This window comes from Pithys albifrons, chromosome 2 (assembly GCF_047495875.1).
Source record: "Pithys albifrons albifrons isolate INPA30051 chromosome 2, PitAlb_v1, whole genome shotgun sequence".
NCBI lineage: Eukaryota > Metazoa > Chordata > Aves > Passeriformes > Thamnophilidae > Pithys > Pithys albifrons.
The window spans coordinates 44,322,716-44,343,408 of record NC_092459.1 but is presented as its reverse complement, the minus strand read 5'-3'; the positions used below and the strand labels follow the sequence as shown (position 1 = coordinate 44,343,408).

Below are 20,693 nucleotides of genomic sequence, written 5' to 3'. Positions count from 1 at the left end.
TGGGAAGAGACAAACATCCCCCCCCTCCCCCCCGGTACACTGAAATTGCAGAATTATAGAATCATTAAGGTCAAAAGAGACTTTTAGGATCACCCAGTCCAACCATCACCCCAGCAGTGCCACTGTGACCCCACAACCACTAAACTGCATCACCCGGCGCCAGATCCAGACGCCTCTCCGGGATGGCAAATCCAACCTATTCCAATGCCTGACCGCCTTAACAGTGAATAAGTTCTGTAGAACACACGTCCCTGTAGCTGCAGACCGCAGGCTGAACACTTTAGGTGGGAACCTGAGCTCTCTTCCTCCCACCGCTCTCTATACGCGACCCTGGGCGCGGGCTGAGCACGTTCTGTCGGAGCCCTGGCCAGGCGCGGGGAGCGATCCCTCTTCAGAGGCTCAGGGAGATGACAAGCTCAGAGTGGGGAAGCGCAGCGCTGTCCCTCTCCCCACGAGGGATAGGGGTGAAGGACAACGGGAGACAGTCCCTTCCATGTCCGGCTCTCTCTCCCCCTCCCCTCCCCCCCCCGCCGCCCGCGCTTTACGGCCCGGCGCGTTTTGCGACGCCCAAGATGGCCGCCCCCAGGGCACCATGAGCCCACTCCGGCCGCCGGCGCTGCCGGGGGGAGCGCGGGGCAGGGCGAGGGGCAGGGCCGGTCGGGGCACAGCTGCGCCGCTACTCTGGGACGGGCACTGGGCCGCGGCCGCTCGGCGTGCGGGGTCCCGCCGGGGCTCGTAGCGGGAGAGCGGAGCCTCCCCGGGGAGGCGGCATGTGGGGCGCGCTGCTGCGGCGCGGAGCCCGCGGCACCGGCGGGCTGCGGTGCGTGTCGTCGGGCGGCCCGCCCTGGAGCCAGGTGGTGTCGGAGGCCGAGAAGATCGTGGGGTACCCGACGTCCTTCATGAGCCTGCGGTGCCTGCTGAGCGACGAGCTCAGCAACATCGCCATGCAGGTCCGCAAGCTGGTGGGCACCAAGCACCCGCTGCTCGACACCGCCCGGTAAGCGCCGGGGGCGGCTCGGGGGGCTGGGGCCGCCCGCGGCCCTCGAGAGGCTCCTCACAGCTCCGGGGGAGCTTTGGGCTTAGCTCGGTGCTCGGCATCACCGCCCGGCGCCGGGACAGGGGTGTCCTGAGGGATGTCTCCGCTCCGGCATCCTCTTCTCCCGGACCCTCTTCTCCCGGACCCTCTTCTCCCGGACCCTCTTCTCCCGGACCCTCTTCTCCCGGACCCTCTTCTCCCGGACCCTCTTCTCCCGGACCCTCTTCTCCCGGACCCTCCTCTCCCGGACCCTCCTCTCCCGGACCCTCCTCTCCCGGACCCTCCTCTCCCGGACCCTCCTCTCCCGGACCCTCCTCTCCCGGACCCTCCTCTCCCGGACCCTCCTCTCCCTGCCGCAACAGGTCTGTCCTGCAGTCACCTTTCGGAGGTTGCTTCCTTGTGACGCCACGTGCTGTGCTTCCCCATGCCGTGCCCAAAAAGAAAAAAAATCCCTTGGGAAAAGTGCGGCCGCCTCGCTGAAAGTTGTGGGGTTTTTTTTAATAATGTCATAGAATCGATTAGGTTGGAAAGACCTCCGAGATCATCAGGTCCAACCCTTGGTCCAACTCCAGTCCCTTTACCAGATCATGGCACTCAGTGCCACGGCCAATCTCACCTTAAAAACCTCCAGGGTCAGAGAATCCACCACCTCTCTGGGCAGCCCATTCCAATGCCTGATTACTCTCTCTGGAAAGAATTTTTTCCCCTGACGGAGCTTGAGCCCGTGCCCCCTTGTCCTATTGCTGAGTGCCTGGGAGACCAACCTCTACCTGGCTATAGTAAGAACGATATTGCAAGGAAAGCAGTGGAAAAAGCGGAGGAAGTACTCAGCTTAAAAGCTCAAAGTGACAGTGCTCTGAACTTTGTATGTTGTTACCAGTAGCTTTACGAAACATTGTCTGCTTTGGAACATCCAGCAGGGAGCTCCGAGTTTTTTATAATTTTGAGAATTTTAAGGTTGTTAAGCTGTTTAGCCATTAAGGCACACTAACAAAAGGATTGCATTCCTGCCAATAAGCAGGAATTAGGATTGTTGAGCACCGTTTTCCATGACTGCAAAACAAGAACTGATTGGCAGAGAGGGTTTTTTTAAATATTATAAAACTCCAGAAGCTTACTAAAATGAAGGAAAAAAGGTGCAATTTGAAAGGGCTTTTGATTGTGGATTTGAGTGTTTTGGAAGGGATTTTGTTTGATAGAACTGTGTTTGCTATAGCAGCAACTATAGCAACATCATTAGAATCCAAGTTTAGTATGCACAAGATTTTTGAACAGGTTTGAGATGAAAATTAGCGTTTTTTTAAAACAGATGTTTTCTTTTAAAGAACTGTAACTGTATAGTGGTCCTTGGCAACTCCACAATTATGGTGTAATGATATAAAAACATGATTTGTTTTTCAAGCTCTCTGTCTCTAAATCTGGTTGCCTTGAGTGAACAAAATGAGTACGGAGGACAAACACAGCTTTATATTAAACATGATTTGCGGGAAGTGGGATTTATATATTGGCTTTAAGTCCACTTTTCTGGAAGAAACAAATCAACTTGTTAATAAAAATGGAAAATATGTGACTTTAGAAAATGCTGGTGGAGAGGATTTTGTCAAAATCTTTATAAATGCAGGTTTATGGTGTTATGATAAAGAGGAGGGACAAGAAAAAAATGTTTTTCTGTCTTTGTAAGGTCAGTTGATGGAGTGAAGGTAATAGGAGGACTGACACACAATGTGTTTGGCTTCCTGAGTTTCCACTGCAGTCGTAGAACTGTCATAGAGACCTGCAGTGCTAAAGTGGAACTTCAGTGTCAGCTTTAGAGTGTCTGTTCAATGTGTGATAGTTGCTGGTTTATTTGTGAATTAAATTTAAATGGAGTATTTTGGGGTATGGTGGGAAGTTTTGTGGTGAAGCTGTGATGGAAGAGTTTGTTGTTTGGGTTTTTGTTGTTATTTTAACTGGGCTGCTTCAGGCTAAAATCTGTCAGCCTGTGGCTGGTAGGACACCAGCAGGAATATAGTCCTGTCCAGGGTCAGCAGGATTAAATCCATTCATTTTTAAAATTCATGTATGTTTCAGAGTACACTACTAAGTAACCTGATCTGTCATGCTGGAAACAAAAAGTACTGACTCATATAAAACTGAAACCCTGTGCCCTTACTTTGGTTGGTCTTGTTTTGGCTTCGCTGGTATTTCCAAAGGCTTCGCTGCAGGTGCATTTCCAATGGCGTTGACCCTTGTATTATAAGAAAAGTTAATATCCTCGTGGCAAGTTTTAGTACATCAGTAGCAATGCACAAATTGCACCTCAATCACCTTGTTTTATGGTGTGATTTTGCAATAAGGTGAAATTTGACCTTGTTCTTTCTTAATAATACTGATAACTTATTTCTGAAATTTTAGTGTTGTATGTTTGAATGTAAATGTGAGTGATTTTAGTTTTGGATCTGAGATCTATGCTCTGACTTACCATTGCAATTTAGAAAACAGCTCTTGTTGTTTCAATACTAGGATTCTTTTCAATAGTTTTAAATCCCTGGCTCATTACTCATGCTTAAAAAGTAACATAGGTTTCCTGTTTTTTGTTCAGACAAATGTTTTAAAGCATGAATATCTAAAATGTATTGTTTTGTGAGTTTTTTTTAAATACTTAAGTGATTGATGTGTTCTGCAACTCTAGTCTTTGAGACTGAGTAAATACTGGATATACCTCATAAATGCTCCAACACTTAAGGAAATTTTTGTATTTGTGGAAAAATATGTGCTGTAAAATTGATTTATCGCATGTGCTGTTTCTCAAGTTTGTACTCATTTATTTTTGAGGTTTTAAGTGGTGGCAATCAAATTATGATTGCTTGCTGTCAGGTCTAAACAGTATTAATTTTCCTTCACCTTCTTTAACTACTGGTGCCATTTTGTGATCGGTGGGCTTGTGTCTACCCTCCTTCCTGCCTAAAGGCTTTGCCAGCCTTTGAAGCCTTCCTGAGACCATTGGGGTTTTCTTAAAGCAGAGAGTTCTCTACCAATGCTTATCTACACAAATAGGTTCTGAGCTAGGGCGGTCCCGTGGTGTAAAGGAGAGCACTCTGGACTCTGAATCCCAAGGCCCTGAGTTCCAGTCTCAGTGGGACTGTCCCTTGGCAGTTCAATGCCTCCCTGCCATCCCATCCCGTCACATCTGGGATGCTCAGCAGGGTCAGCCCTGGTTAGTACCGGGTGCTGTGACAGTCCCAAGGACTTCCCTGTCACTGTCCAAGCTCGCTCGGCCGTGGCAGATGGACCTCAGGACTTAAACAGTGGGGCCGGTTCTGCGCACGCTGTGCCTCACCTAAAAAATCCACTGCACAGGCTGGAAGGGCACACCCACGTGGGGAGAGCCCTGCCCAAATCTGCGTTAGGGAAGTTTGACCATACATACACAGGTTCTGAGCTGAGAAAGCATTAAGACATAATTGCCACCACACTGTAAGTCTTTAGTGTAATGGGAGTGTTGATGAGGGTTTTTTAGATTTTGCTGAGCTTTAGGTCAGGATGCTGCTGCAATGCAATGCCTATGCTGAGAGCCTTGAAGAAGGCAGCTGAAACATAAGTAACTGTCCACATGAAACAGGACATGTGGAGAAGCAGCTGTTGGGCCAGTATATGTTTCTCTGATGATCCCATCCATTTCTTCCTCTTGTTTGGATGCAGCAGTGGCAGCTCCTTGGTATAAATGCCTGCCGTGAATCAGGACTGCAGCAGGTGTTATTCTGGGATGATGTGTGACCCTGATACCTCCTACCAAGCCTGTGCCTGACCAGCAGCTTTAAATCTGTGAGCTATTGCTGACTCTGCTCTTGGGAGGTCAGAGCTGGGTAATTGAGCCTACAGTGAAGGATTTGTGAGTTCTGTAACCCGTGCAGTAAAGTTGAGGGGGTTTTATTGCTCAGCTTTGGTTGGTTTTTTTTTTTTGGTTTTGGTGTTTTTTTTCGTTATTGTTGCTGTAAATTGATTTTTTTTGTATTTCTTAAAAATCAGCCACGTGAAATGAACATCCTTAGTACTAACTTTGCCAGACTTGTTAGAAAGAGGGTGAAATGTGAAGGAAAGGTTACAGTTTGTTTTAAAAAGGCTAATGTCTGGTGGTTAATGGATCATTGGAAGCTAGGATATCTGGATTAGATTCACAGCTGTGCTTTTGGCTCCCTGACTAGAGCAAGTCACTTAATTTTTCATACTTGCATTTACTTATCTGTGAAATGAATGATGTAGCATCTGTTTTCTGGAGATGTTACACTTCATTCCTTACAGCCTGTATCGATCACTGTGATCTCTGAGTGGAAAGTGGTGCATAAACAATATTAACAATGAATACTTTAAAGAAACGTTATCATTAAATATTTGCTTCTAATGGATACTCTGGAAACAAAATTGGAATCTGACTACTTCTGGATCTTTCTGTTTGTAGTCCTGTGAGTCACTGTATGGTTTTTCAGAGTTTTAAGATACCTTTCACTACAACAAAGTATTTTCAGCAGCTACTCAAAACTAGGATTTAATTTTTTTTCTCTTCAGGCATTGCTGGACTAAAAGAAAAGTTTTTCAGTGTGGGAATGTATGACCTCCTTTTCAGCTGAGAAGCAAGCAAATCTCTGATCTCTTTCCCCTTTCCTTTCTAGGCTAGAACACATCCTTCTTAATGTAGGAAAGTCTGCAGTTGGCACAGTGATCTACTTTTGTCAATACATAGTGTGAATAACACTTTCTTAATTACTTAATCTCCCTTGAGAAGGGTATAGCTTGCTGCAGATTGTAAACAGTAAATGTTATGGCCAATGCATCAGTTTTATAATATCACTAAATGAAATGGAACACTTCATACACGTAAAATTATTATGGGATACCATTTAGCTCCAGCCATTCTCTCATTAGCCTGAGGGAGGAATGATTATATTTTAGTTCTGTCAGAATTGTTTGTTGGTGATAAATGCTTTAGTAGACTTAGTTCTGGTTTTCCTGGTTTATTATAGAAATAAAACGACTGGCTAGCCCAGGTTTTGCTCTGTTGCAGCCTGCTCAGTGTAGATCACTACCCATTTTGAGCATCAAACATAAAATGCGATCCAGAGTACTTTCAAGATTATGTGCTTTTTGTTTAAAATGTCTAATAATGTTGGTTTCCTGATAGTTCTGTTTCTTTGTCCGCTTGAAATGGCTTAGTTCAGTAATTTACACATTTTGTAACCTCAGGTGTGGTGTCCAGCTGCCCTCCTGTGTGGGTGACCGATCTCAGCGAAGATCTAGGGATTTCCTTTGGCCTGTTGTTGATGGAATTGTTACTATCAATTTATGTTTTGTCTTAGAGGAATGGTGACCTTGAAACTGTCCTTTTTTTATACTTGTAGATGCTGTGATTGATGATAAGTAGCTTTTCAGCAACTTGTTTCAAGTGTTAATTTTTTTTTTTCTGGGTTAGAAAAATGATAGTGCCTGTTAACTTGGCAGTGGCTAATGAGGTACCTTTCTCTGAAAACAGGAGGCAGATGGACACCCAAAGTGACAAGCAGAGGGTCTGGCCAACTTAGAGCTTCTAAAACTAAAGCTTACTACAATCTTGAGTTTTACTGAGTTGCTTAATCTGTAATGGACCTGAAGTCATGAAGTCCCTCTCCTGCAGTTGCCAGATTAGATGTCAAAACACATCTGCATTCACTAAATTTTATTATATTTCAGCCTGCTCTAACACTTTGTGAAAAATCCTTTTGTAGTAGAGAGATGTGATTTTTATAATTTTGGTCAGAATGCCTGTGAAATCAGCTATGATAGGGCAGTTGTGTTGTTTCCCATGTTGCTGCAGAGATCTGTTTAACTTTGTGGGAGCACTGGCCACCACAGCTGGCATGCAGGGCACTTCTGTAGAAAGTCTTGGTAGTGATGTTAGAAATGCAGAAATGGTTTTCCTGCTTGATGTGTGTGATACTATTTGTGAAATTACTGCAATAATGGTGATTGTAGGAAGTCTGGCTTTGTGCGGGAAGACTTTCCCAAAGCATTTTGTATAGCTGATGGAAACAGAAGTGTTTTCGGGAGAGCTCCAGTTGACTGAAGCACCCAAGTTAAATCTTGCTTTGACCCGTCCCATCAAGGAACCTTTGTCTTTTGAGAAAGGCTGGTTCCCCTTAGCTAAGTTAGGTTTGGTGAATATCATAGAATCAGTTGGGTTGGAAGAGACCTCCAAGATCATCAAGTCCAACCCCACTTTGATTACTAGATCGTTGCACTCAGTGCCACGTCCAATCTCACCTTAAAAATCTCCAGGGTCAGGCAATCCACCACCTCCCTGGGCAGGCCATTCCAATGCCTGATTACTCTCTCTGGAAGGAACTTCTTCCTGATATCCAACCTAAACCTCCCATGGCAGAGCTTAAGCCCGTGCCCTCTTGCCCTACTGTTGGTTGCCTGAGAGAAGAGACCAATCCCCACCTGGCTACAACATCCTTTCAGGTAGTTCTAGACAGTGATGAGGTCACCTCTGAGCCTCCTCTTCTCCAGGCTAAACAACCCCAGCTCCCTCAGTCTCTCCCCATAGGGCTTGTGCTCCAGTCCCTTCACTAGCCTTGTTGCTCTTCTCTGGACCCGCTCCAGCCCCTCAGTCTCTTTCCTGAACTGAGGGGCCCAGAACTGAACACAATACTCAAGGTGTGGCCTCACCAGTGCTGAGTACAGGGGAAGGATCACTCCTAGTCAGTTATGATAGACTTGAGTAGTAATTTAAAAAACCTTCATCATGTTACATCTCTTGTAAATGTTGATATTCCCTTGGGGTTTCTGTTACCATACTCATTTATTAAGTAAACCCTTTTTGAACACCAAAACCAGTTTATTTTGACTGAATGAACTCACGACGAGATATTGTGGAAAAGTTAACTTTAGAAGTTAAAAAGACATGGAAGAAGTTAAACCATTGTAGGTTCATATGGGGACTGAAACTTAGTATTCTGACTACTTCCAAATTATATATTATTCCTTGTACCTGTAGCCTTCGGTACAGTTCTCAGTCAGCCACCACTTAATATTGTCTTTTACAGTTAAGAGGAAGAGCAAATCCATTTTTGTAGGTCACACTCTTCCTTTATGCTGTATTAAGGTAGAATGGGATGAATAGTTGTGTGCTGTTTGTTCTTTCTTCCAGGTTTTGTTCTTTTGTTTCTCTTCCTTCATAAGTTTCACCAGTGTATGTTTTTGATTAATTTTCTGCATGAACAACTTTACATTCATATACTTAAATGCTCATATCCATCAGTTATTACTGCTCTTTTGAAGAGCTGACAGTACATGAAAGTTGTACCAAAATTTATGCACTTGGTTCACGGTTCATGTTTAAGGGACCTTAACTTTCTTGGGTTTTGTTTTTTTAAATATTACATTTTGTTGGATTTGGCACTGATAATCTCATTCTTGAAGGTAAAACATATTAGCCTGTCAAGTGTATTTGTGGGTATATATATATTTAAAAAAATCTTTGGAAACCTATGCTAAAAAAATCTGACATAGATACAGTAATATTCAGAGTAAGATACATTGACTGTCTTAAGCTGTAATGGGCAAACTGATGGAGACATCTCGAAGGGGTAAAAGAGTATTTACTGAAGTTTGGTGCTTTTATTCATTCCTTTTTTTTTCCCCCCTCACTGCATTAGCAAACCATAGCTCAAGAAGTGAAGGCAGTTGATGCCGAAAGGGTTTTTTTAACTTTTCAATTTTCATATTTTGTAGATTTTAGAGACACAGTAGATGCAATGCTGTAGATTTTAGTGAATTAATATTTAGCAGCTTGTAGCACAAAGTCCTTCTATCTCTACCCCTGCTCCAGAACAGGCAGCTAAGATCTGCCAGCTGTTTAGTCTCTTCCTCAAGGTACCTGATTAAAGCATATCAGAAGAGAACATAAACATGGAGCAGTGTGACCCAAAGCCCTGGAGAGCGTCCAAGAGACCTTTGTGTACTGAAGAAGAGGAGGTGGATGAAGACAGAGGGTCCCAACGACCCCAGCCCCAATTCAACGGGGGTGGGAACTGGGAGGGGACAGAGGTGGAACTGGACATGTGGACAGTAGTGATTGGATAGGTTATATTATAAAAACTATAGAACTTAGAGCTTGCTTGCGCGCGCGTCAATGTATTCCTGGATGAGCGGGGTTGCTCATTAAAGTGCCTGCCCATTATCTTATCTCCTACAAAACTTGGCTCGGAGTCTTTTTTACAGACTTCTACGGCAACACAGTCATTGTCACGACCATGGGTTTGTTGCAGATGTTAAGAGAGGCTGAACTGATGATGAAACAGCCAGTTCTCATCTCTAGTGTTGCTGAGTTCCTGTCTTACCATTCATTGATAGTATTTGTGTGGAGGAATTTATGTAAAGGATGTTTAATTGTATGGTACAATTTTCTGCCGAATATTTTGCCACCATAAGCAAAGTAGGATCGAGTAGCAAATCTGCAATATGGATGTGCAAAATCTTGGCCACAAATTCAATTTTCTTGCATTTGAATAATTGCTTTTTTGCAAGGATTCTCATTTAAATATCTTTGCAGTGCTTCTCATTTAAATATGTGTGTTGAATCCAGGCTTCTGTGCTTATGAAGAATGTATTATTTCAGCATGTCTTTGTTAGCAAAGTGTTTTCAGTAGGTGGTGATTCTGTTTGGGATTGTTTTATGGAATTATTTACACAGGAAACTAATACAGTATCCTGATGTTGGTAAGTTCTGGTATTTTTTATAGGGAATACAAGTCTGAAGATTTCAGCAGAATTTCTTGTACTACTCAGTCTGATTAAATGAAAGACCTTGGCATTTCTTAGGCTTGCGTTTCAAGCATGTGACAAAGAAACTGAATGTATAATGAGCAGATCCAATTGCCAGTCAATCTTGAAAGGATGTAGGATACTGCACCTAGAGAAAACTTTGCTTTACTTTGGGCACACAGTAGCCTAAAATGAAGGTAATTCTTAAAGTTCATGTCTGTTCTTTCCTGTTTTCAAGTACAATTGATTTATAATGCATATGAATATTGAATTCCAAGTTTAATGTACTAGTCAATGACTGCTAGGTCAATGTTTGCTCTGTGCAGGAAAAGAGTACCGAATAAGTGGAAATAGTTTCAAAATAATTCCTTCTGTAACACGGAAAAGAGTTGCCAAATATGCCTTTCTATGAAGTGCAAATGAGAACCAATGTCAAAGAGTAATCAAAATTAGTATTTGGGTTACTGGAAGTGGTTTGCACTTAGTGAGTCTTCTGTTTGTCTGTCATAAGTTAACTTCTTTGCCTTACACGAGTGAGGGGAAAAGTACTTATCCCAGGAATTTTTCTCTTTCTGAGGTCTGTATTTTGTAGCTTTCAAATAGTGTCCTCCCTCAGTCAAGAAGTTTTCCTGCTCTGCTGCCTTTTTTGTTGATGCTGCCTCCCAGCTGCCTTCTGTTCTTGCTTTGAGGTCCTGGCAGTGAGACCAGGCAGGAGACCCTGTTGATCATTTTTGGAGCTCCTCCAAAGACCATGGGTAATGCTGTAATCTCTGTAGCACTTCCCAGTCTGTTGAGGAAAATACAAAGTTCACCAAGGACAAATGTAAGCTTGGGAGTTCGTTGTTTCCATACTTACACTATAGCTTTCTCCTAGGGGTGGCAGACCACTGTCTTAAATTATTAATATCTTTGCTTTACCCCACATCTGAGTGTCTTAGTTTCCCTCAGGGTAGGCACACTGTCTGCAGTGCTTGCCCTAAAGGAGCTACTGCTAGAGACAAACCTGACAGACTATAAAGGAACACCATGAATTTAAAAATCGCATCTATTACAAAAAATAAGTTTAAAATCTGTAGCAGCTGCTTTGCTGTCTTTGAATTGTCCCTGCCAATTGTCTGGCACTGACAATCACTTCAGATTAATTTTCTTTTTTCCCCTCTCTTGCTGTACAAAAGAATTGCATTTAAAGAAAGAAAAACTGATCATGTAGGAAAACTGGTGAGACTCGTTATATATGACAGCTTTTATCAAACACATGCTGTGAACTACCTAGACTTTACTTACAATGATAGATAAGGCTTAGAAATTTGCCTCAACACATCACTTAATTGAGAAACTCTAGGACTTGTTCAGCCTGCTGGAGGTTCTGCAGGTGAGCCACAGTCATCTTTTGTTCAATCCTCAGCTATTCCTAAAGAAACATCAGGGGCTTTGGCTTTTGCATTCATCTTTATCTCTTTTCCACTTAACTTACTAGTGATGGTTGTTCCCCATTGCCTTCTTGTTCCCCCATTTCTTTTTTTCAAAAGAACACTAGTTGGTTCTACTCCACACTGCTGTTCCATTTTGGGGAAAACCAGAAAAAGTCCTACAGATAATCCTTTGTTTCTTAATTAAATGAAAGTCGATTGTTTGTTACATCTAGTTTATTTTGTTCCCCTCTTCTTCTCAGCTGGGGAAGGTAGTCATACATCTGGAAACCACCAATTCAGGTTATTTTTCTAGTTAGAGATATAAACAAGCAACCCCTCAGCCTTCACTCTCAATTTGTTTCAAAAAGTACTGCCTTTAGAAGGAGGTTTCTTGAAGATCAAGTGGGAAATATTTTTTGATTATTTGTTAGTTAAATGATCCTATAAACGAGTTGATGGATTCATTAAATGTGCAAAATTCTCTAAATGTGCAAAATTAATTAATTGTATAGAATTTGAACTCGTCAAAATAAAAAACCATTCTCCCTAGCAAGCTCCCATTATTTCTTTTCTGGATCTTCATACTCATGGTGCAAACTTGCTGGAATGACAGATACCTTTTTCATTAAGTGCCTGTTAGCACACTTCAGAAAACAATCATAACCAAAGGGTTGATACATCTGTATGTATGTTGTGGTCCTTGAAATAGTTTACATATTTCACCTTAAAATGAAAAAGAAGGAGAGAAAGTGAGAAAGAGAAAAAAAAGAGATATTCTGTATTTCAGTCACAACATAGGTCTGGGTCTGTAACAGGATGTGCTTGTGTGGACCCATCCTGCAAATGCATAGTCCCAATTAAGGCAATTTGAGGGTAATGGTCCAGGCCAACACACTTTGTGGCTGGTTGTCATCTGAATGATTAGCCAGTAGCAGAAGCACCATAATTAGTTGATTTGGTAAGACTGCTTTTAATCAAACTTAACAGAAAGTTCAACTTGTTAAGAACTAAATGAAATAATTGTTAGGCCAAATACACGAGCAAAGCCACAAGTGGAAAAACTGTCTCTTACCCATTTGCAAACTGACTGTGCTAGCATACATGTTTTTTAGTGATTTTTTTCCCCTAGGATGGTTTGTGTTCATGTTAAATTAGTGTTAAACTTTGAGACTGAATATGACAGAGCCACTGTGTTTTCCTATTATTGAAATCCATATATTCTCATAGGCTCAGAACCAAAGGTTCTATAATATGTCAGTGCAGCCTGTGTGCTTGCTTTTGTACAGGGGCAAGTTTTTACCTTAGTAACCTTCCAGTCTCTGATTCTCAGCTGCTTTCTATTTAATGTGGTTTGTGAAGATGAAAGTATACTGTGTACATATATTAAAAGGATTTCAGTGATGTTAATGCCATGTTATGAAGTTCATATTTGGATCGTTCTTTTAGATGTTGACTTTGACTGTGGTCTGTTTGATATGACCATATTTCAGTAATTAAAAATTACTCTATAGGAAAAACATGACTTTCCCAAACGTGTGTTGCCTCATGAAGGTGAAGCTGAAGTGTTAAAGAGCCTAGAGATCAATCATCTGTTCTTCATCCCTGGTTGTTAAAGCAAAAAATATCAGGGAAGGTTTGTACTCCCATGTTTTCTTGTGCACAGGAAGAATTTGTCATTTTCTAGTTATTTGTAAGTTTAGATAGTATGGGAGTCCTTGATAAGCTCTGGAAGAAATCAGATATCATATCTCAGAAAGAATAATAATAATGTGAAAACACCATTTTCAGAAATTAGGCTCAGAGAACTTGAGAAAGCTGGAAGTATGGAGACTTTTAGGGCAACCCTTCTTCTAATGCACATTTATTTAAGGAATGGAAGACATTGAAGAAGTTTCTACTATTAGAATTTACAATATATTTTATACGTCTTTTGTCCATAATATAACTTCATAAAACTGAAACAAATAGTCTTGACAGCTGGAAAGTAGGGAATGAATCCATGTAATGAGTATAACGTGTCATAGCAACCAAGTTTTAAAATAGTCAGATTCCAAAATAATGTTATAAAAATTAGATCAGAGGGGGAAAAAAAGTACTATGTGTTATGTTATAGCAACAGAAACATGGCCTTGATTGTTTGTGAATCACTTGAGATCCATTGCTGCCTGTGGATTTTTTGGGGGGAAGGGGGCTGAAGTGTATGTTCTAACACGGGGTGCTTGTTCAAGAGGATGCATGAGGTTATACTTTTTTTGGCCATCCTTGTCCTTGTGACACTTGGAAAGAGCTGAAGTTAATTTTTCCTGTTTTGATTTTATTTTCAGTTAAAGTACTAACTGCTTATTCACCTTCTTGATTGCTTTTCTGCTTTTAAGACTTCTGCTTTTAAGAGTTCATTTGAATCTTTCTGGGTCTTTTACCGGGAGTTGTCAGGGAATGATTAAGTTTTAGTGCAGAATATTATGAAAGAAACTTCAAGAGGTTGGGTTTTTTCCTAATTAATGCAAAATAGTGTTATTGGCAGATGCCATCCTGCAGCCTGACATCTCGATGCTTCCCAGAGCAACAGTGAGATCCACAGTGGGCGTTTGTGCATCCTGCTTCTACCCTGAGTGTGCACGGGACTCTGAGCCTGCAGAAGCTGCTGTCTTGGGGTGATCAGGCTCCCTCTCTACCCGAGTGCAGCTGAGACTGCAGAGATCTATTGGAAGGGATCACCTCAGGACCACAGTGTATGTCTGATAACTGTGTGCATGGAAGTGGCCAGCAGCGCAGCTCTGTGCTGGATCCAAAGCACGGGCCCAGAAATGGAATGGGCTCCGTCTCGCTCTGCTTGCACAGATGTTCTGCTTTAGGAGATTAGTGCTTGCTTGTTGTCATTTGAGGGTTTTGATTTCTAGTTTCAACAGGTACATGTTGTAGTTTGGGATTATTATGTAAATTCTCTCCCCTGCCACTTAACTGCCCAGGCCAGCGGTTAACAAAAGAAGTAGTTAACTGTGATCGCTGGGGTGGGGGCAGGTTTGTCTCTTTTGGTTTTTTTTTTGGATATTCTCCTCAGTCTTGGCTCGGCGGAACGGGGGAGTGGGGGCTCCAAGGAGGCAGGCTGCCCTGCTGGTTACTGCTGGGGTTTTCCCTGGCTGTCTTGCCGCTGCCTACTTCGGATTACCTTTTCCTGCCGTGCTGCTACCTGCCTTGGATTTGCTGCTGGTTGCTCGTACCTGTCTGCTTCTTGGACGGGGAACACAGGGGGAAGAGACTGAGTCCATCTGAAAGCCCACTGCTCGTCTGTTTCGCTGGAGAGGGACTGAAACTCACTCTGCAGCCAGCCGAGCTGTGACAAGGACACTTAAGTATAACCTTTTCTCCCGGAGGAAAACCTGCTGGGTTTTGTTGTTGTTTTTTTTTTTTCCTCTTATGGTGTTGGGGAAGTGGGTTGCACTAGTCTGTTTACATATATATATATAGCAGTTATCCTTCTTGTATTAAAATTCCTTTTCTTAAATTTGATAAAGAGTGGTGTGATTATTGAGGAGGAGGCCCCTCCCCTGCTTGTGGGTAAAACATTTTGGTTTTTCCCCTCAAACCGAGACATCAGTCTACAGTGTTCTTTCAGATATACCATCTTCCTAATAGTTTATGAAAAAGCTTTTTCAGTAACTTGTAAGAATTAAACTAAAGTAAACAATAAATAATGCAGAGAAGTACGGACACTCACTACACATCAGACCAGTGTGATCAAGCAAATGCCATTTATTACACACTGCACACAGTTTATATAGGGTTAAGGCTATGTACAATTGGCTAAATTGAATCTCACACCATCTAACTGCAGATTCAATTTGGTTATAATCCATATCTCACAAGTCCAGTGTTTTGGTGAAATCATCCTGACTGTTTTCAGGAACATCTCCAGTGTGGTGTGAGAAACCTGAGGAGTTCTCATGAGAAACCTCTGGGGAGTTGCTAAGAACTCCTAGGGAGTGATTTCTTCTTCACCAGTCTACAGTAGCTGTGCTCTTGTTGCATCTTAGCTGGTAGCTGCTCCAGTTCTCACAGAGTTGATGCAGTCTGGATCATTCATATAGATCTGAATTGCTTACCTTTGATTTTTCTGTACCTACATTAAACATGCGTTGCAACTAGAGGCTGAGGTGTCTTCACAACTAGAATTGTTCCCTTCTCTTGCCTTGTTCTGTTGTAATTGCCAGGTGGCTTACTTCCTAGAAATATCAAGTCTGGACTAATATATGGTCCCTGGGTGGTACCACTGCTTCAGGTTACTGTGGTGTACATGTAGGTATTAAATATTGAAAGCTGTTTTCATGTTCTCATGTGGTGGGGAGCTTTGTGCAAACAGGTCTTATTTACTGAGCAGTCTGGGAAGCATGTACACACCAGTTTGCCTTAGGAAATCTGCCATTTAAGCCTTTGTCCTGATTTTCTCTGGCTATGGTAAATGGAGTGGTAGACAAGGAACTGTAATAGTGAGTGTTATTGTGAGGAAGAACCAGTGTCCTGAGGTTGTGAAGAAATTCTGTTTAAGGTCATGAATAACTTAAATGCTTACCAAGTACTGTCACTAACCTTCAGAAAACATTTTTCAATCTTTTTTTGTTCAAAGGAATTCAAAAACAGGTCTCTGATATTGTATAAAATAGTATATTTGCTTTAAAGATTTGTAACCTATGTGTTCAGTCTGGAGACAAATATAAGACTTTCTTATAAATATTAGGAAAGCAAGAAAATACACTGAAGAAGATTGAAGGCACATTAATGCTTTAAAGCTACATAGAATTAGTGTTGCCATGCTGTAGATGTAATGCAAATGTATGAAACCTGTGAATGGTGTTGCTGATTTCTGAGAGAGTGTAGTTGTATGCTTTACATTTAAAAAACCCCACCAACCAACCAAAAAACAACCTCACTTCGGGGAATCATGATGTGGAAGTTTTATTTGCTTTCGAATTCCAAATGTGAATTGTTATAGACAGCATATGCTCCAACCTTATATATGTTTAACCCTAACTTTATTATAAGTAATTTGGAAATGTTTTTGCACTTCAGTAATGGGAAATCCTTTCCTCATTTCAGTGTTTAGTAAACATTTCAGAGCTGGTCTAGCTCTAGAGAGTTAGAGGAAGAAAGAGCAAGCTAGCTCTCTTTTAGCTTCAAATTCCCCATTTATGATTTTATGAATTCACAAACCATTGAATATTTATTTATTTTACTACTGAGACACAGAAGCCAGAAACCTGCAGGCTGATTATGGCGTGGGTAGTCTATTGTGTTTCCATACCTGATGTAATTTTATTTAAAAACTGAATTTTGCATTAGATTACCTCAAAAACATCATCATTTGTTGATGCAAATTATTTTAAATTCTTTCCTCTGAATGATGCATTATTCTTTCACAAGAGATCTAGGTTATTTTAATTAATTACTTTAGGCTTTAAATCTTTAAATTTTTAATTAGGTTACAGGTGAGTTAAGCTGTTCCCTGAGGAGCTTTTACTATGTTAGCAGTGCCAAAGGATAATATTTGCTGCATAATTCTCTAATGGACTGTTGTATGCTGCTCCGTGGAACAAGTCTGCTGCTTTGCTTTGCTGGTCTGTATCCAGCATTTCAGGGATCAACTTGGACAATTAGAAGATATCACCAGAAACATATTTTCCTGTCCGCTGTGGGAGAGAAGGATTATGACCCATTGAAATATATTGCTTTGTGGAGTTGTTGAGGAGAGTGCAGAAATTTAATGTAAAACTAAGAGAAGCACTCGTAACTGCATGAAAATTTGGATGAAATTTTAGTAGAAAATGTATGAAAACTTAGTAGATAGTGGGCAAAATACAGAGACAGGTTTATTGGCGTTAGTCTCATGTCCTGATCTCAGTATATAGTCCCCTTGCTTAGACTATTTCTCATGTACGTATATAACTATATACAATTACAAGAAGGTAATCTAATCATTGGCTTGTGGGCTGTGGGAATTGAATCAATGCTTATTTTCCTCTTCTTAAGTATGATTACTTGTTGAAGATATGATACATTTAGGTCATATTTGGCATGTGTTTAAACTGAGCCCAAGACTGATTTATGAAAAAGAGGGAATAACAAACCTAAATTGTGTTTTCTCATGTGTGATTATTGTAGCCAACCTGCAATTTATTTTGTAGTGTCTTAAGTTACAATAAAAGATACATTCATAAAATAAAGTAGGGTAAAGAGTTCAGCCATTAAACCTTTTTTTTTTTTAAGTTAGCTTTCATCTTTCTGCCTTTAATTGTGTTAATTACTTTAAAGAATTTTTTGGGGGCTAGTTGAAGAGCCGAGTCAAGAGGGAGGAGGAAATGCCTTAAGCAAAGACTGTTTTGTGAGAACATTCTTACAGTATCTTATGGGAGAGATATCACTAAAACAGTCTCTTAATATCCCTCTGTCTGCATACTTTTTAAAAATCTTAATGTTTTTGGCTTCTGAATAATCTTCCAGAATACCAGATTTCAATGCCTGTAGCCAATGGGAAAGAGCAAAATTATCCTGTAATTAAAATTTTCTCGTATGCTTTCATTTTTTATGTCTTTTGAAAATGGGATGCTAAGTTAGATGAATTCAGGTGTTGAATTTGGTGTGCTCTCCCAGTGCTCAGTGGTTGGAGTGCCACTCTCTCGCATGAGAGGCCAGGCTGCATTCCTCATTCTGCCCCTGTCACTGTTACCGTGTCTTTTTCTGGGCAAGTTGTGGCATCCTGATGTGCACAGCACCATTTAGGAGTATGGATTCAGACCCTGGTAGGAACATATCGCCCCAGATACCTTGAGTTCAGAACACGTGCATATGTTCTGCTTCATGTGTTGTGGAAATCGCCCTGGAGAGGCAAAAGAATAAGTACCCTAACTTGGAGCCTCTGTTTACCATCCTGCAAGAGCTGAAGTAGTAACAGAAAAGTTTATGAAAACCTTAAATGTGGGTAATTGCAAGTGATTGGAACTTGACTAGGATGTTGTGCAACTGATGTACTTCAGTTTATTGTGAGTTGGTTTTTGGGGGGATTTGTTTTGTTTTTTAATTTTTACCATCAGCTGTTGTTATTACCATCAGCTCTGTTCAAACACTACTGGCAGGTAACTTGGAAAATCCTTTATTTTTTCACTACAGTTGATGTAACGTTGCTTTGGTTGTTACAGATCCAATATAACTGTAAGTTATTAGTATAAATGCAGTTTGGGATGTGAATAACGACATTGTTATTTACAGAAATATGGGCGGTACCGTGGTGTACAGGAGAGCACTCTGGACTCTGAATCCCAAGGCCCTGAGTTCCAGTCTCAGTGGGACCGTCCCCTGGCAGTTCAATGCCTCCCTGCCATCCCGTCCCGTCACATCTCGGATGCTCAGCAGGGTCAGCTCCGGTTAGTACCGAGTGCTGTGACAGTCCCGAGGACTTCCCTGTCACTGTCCAAGCTCGCTCGGCCATGGCAGATGGACCTCAGGACTGAAACGGTGGGGCCAGTTCTGTGCACGCTGTGCCTCACCTAAAAAATCCACTGTGCAGGCTGGAAGGGCACACCCACGTGGGGAGAGCCCTGCCCAAATTTTCATTTGTGAAGTCTGGCCATACAGACATATTTACAGAAATGTTGAAAGTCATAATGCTAAGTAAATGGGAATTTTTATTTGGCATTCTGTGATACTGAAAAAAAAAGTATTTGTGTATTTCATCTGTAAAGAAAGTTACATGCAGCCTGATTTATTTTTTGCTTCATGCACAATTGGTCCTAACACATTTTTAGACTGAGGCAGAAAGTAATCTCCAGGTAACAGTACGCTCTGCTATTTTAAGGATGCGTGCCGTATTGATGGTTTTTAAAGCACAGAATAATGATGGCATACCGTGCAGAGGTCTTGCTTGCCTGAGGCAGATGGTCTGAATGTACTAGATGCAGACTTCTGTTTGCTGATGGAAGTGTTGAAAAGGTTCTTGGTTTCATTGTTTTTTGATTGGGTGGTTTGTGGTGTGGTTTTTTTAAGTAATATTTATCCCTTTTAATTTGTTGTTAATTATTCTGCATTCAATTAACAGCTGAAGTATTTTACACAGAATAAGAAAAGAAGCATAATGTCCCCTGGGAAAGAAGTTTGGCACTCAGTTTTGGCAAAAGTAAGGTTCAGTTGATTGCTTGATAATGGCAAGAAGAACACCAGGCAGTTTGGATGAAGCATGCCAAGCCAGGGGCCTTTTAAGCAAAGGAAAAGGGTTCTGATGGATTTCCCAGCTAGTGGGGAATTGGAGGGTTACCACTAAATTATTGGGGGCAGTCCTGTGGTGTAAAGGAGAGCACTCTTGGACTCTGAATCCCAAGGCCCTGAGTTCCAGTCTCAGTGGGAACGTCCCCTGGCAGTTCAATGCCTCCCTGCCATCCCATCCTGTCACATCTCGGATGCTCAGCAGGGTCAGCCCCAGTTAGTACCGGGTGCTGTGACAGTCCCGAGGACTTCCCTGTCACTGTCCAAGCTCGCTCGGCCGTGGCAGATGGACCTCAGGACTTAAACGGTGGGGCCAGTTCTGTGCACGCTGTGCCTCACCTAAAAAATCCACTGCACAGGCTTGAGGGGCACACCCACGTGGGGAGAGCCCTGCCCAAATCTGCGTTCGCCAAGTCTGGCCATTTCATACACTAAATTATTAGAGAAACGGCTAATGAGGGAGGAAAGAGTCAAGAAGGCTAAGAAACCCACAGATTTCAGAAGGAAAAGGAAGGAGTGTATGTTCAGAAGTCAGATTTAAGAGGAGTCAGGGTGGAGTGTGTGCATGCTGAGGGCTGATCACGGTGAGGTTGTTAGACATGCATGAAATGATTCCAGTTTGCATCCAGAGTGTTCCAGTAGTTTCAAGGGATTTTTGACTGTTGAGTGCTTTTGAAAGCTAAGCACTATGTATGCTCTTTTCATCACTTTAAATTGAAAACAACAGAAAGATGTAGTTAGTGGACAAGCAGCTCCCCTTATGGACAGCAGTTCATGAACTTCATCTGTCTTGCTGTGCATGTCTGTGTTGTGCGTACAGTCTGGCAGTGTATACCTGTCAGGTAAAACTGGAAATACTTGGTGTTTTTAATACTAATCTTCAGAGAACACATGATACATAAAGGAATGCAATATGAGTTTGTTTAATTGAAGAGATGTGTGAATAATATACCAGTAGAACTACAGGGAAGAAGAACCTTTACTAATTAAAAATATGGAAGTGGTGGTGGTGTCCGAGCAGGGAAATGACCAAGCATTGCTGTGTTGCATGTGTATTTTTATGCAGGAATAGGAAATGCTTTCCTAATGTGTTGAGACTTAAAAATATTTAGTATTTTTAGGTATCTATTTTGTAGTGAAGTAACTTCAATTTTAGGTTCATGATTTGCTGAGGGGTTTAATACTTCACCTGAAATATTGCATTGAGTCTTATAACA

At 41.7% G+C, this 20,693-nt stretch overlaps 1 protein-coding gene across 3 annotated transcripts in view; it reads left to right on the top strand.

Annotated features, from left to right (window-relative positions):
* Nucleotides 1-572: 572 nt before the first annotated feature.
* Nucleotides 573-20,693, top strand: part of PDSS2 (decaprenyl diphosphate synthase subunit 2) — a 123,682-nt gene continuing 103,561 nt past the window's right edge. For all 3 annotated transcript variants that reach the window (XM_071548850.1, XM_071548851.1, XM_071548852.1), the window contains exon 1: nucleotides 573-997. In XM_071548850.1, the coding sequence (XP_071404951.1) occupies nucleotides 771-997 (227 nt within the window). In that variant the 5' untranslated portion in view covers nucleotides 573-770. The remainder of the gene's footprint in view (nucleotides 998-20,693) is intronic.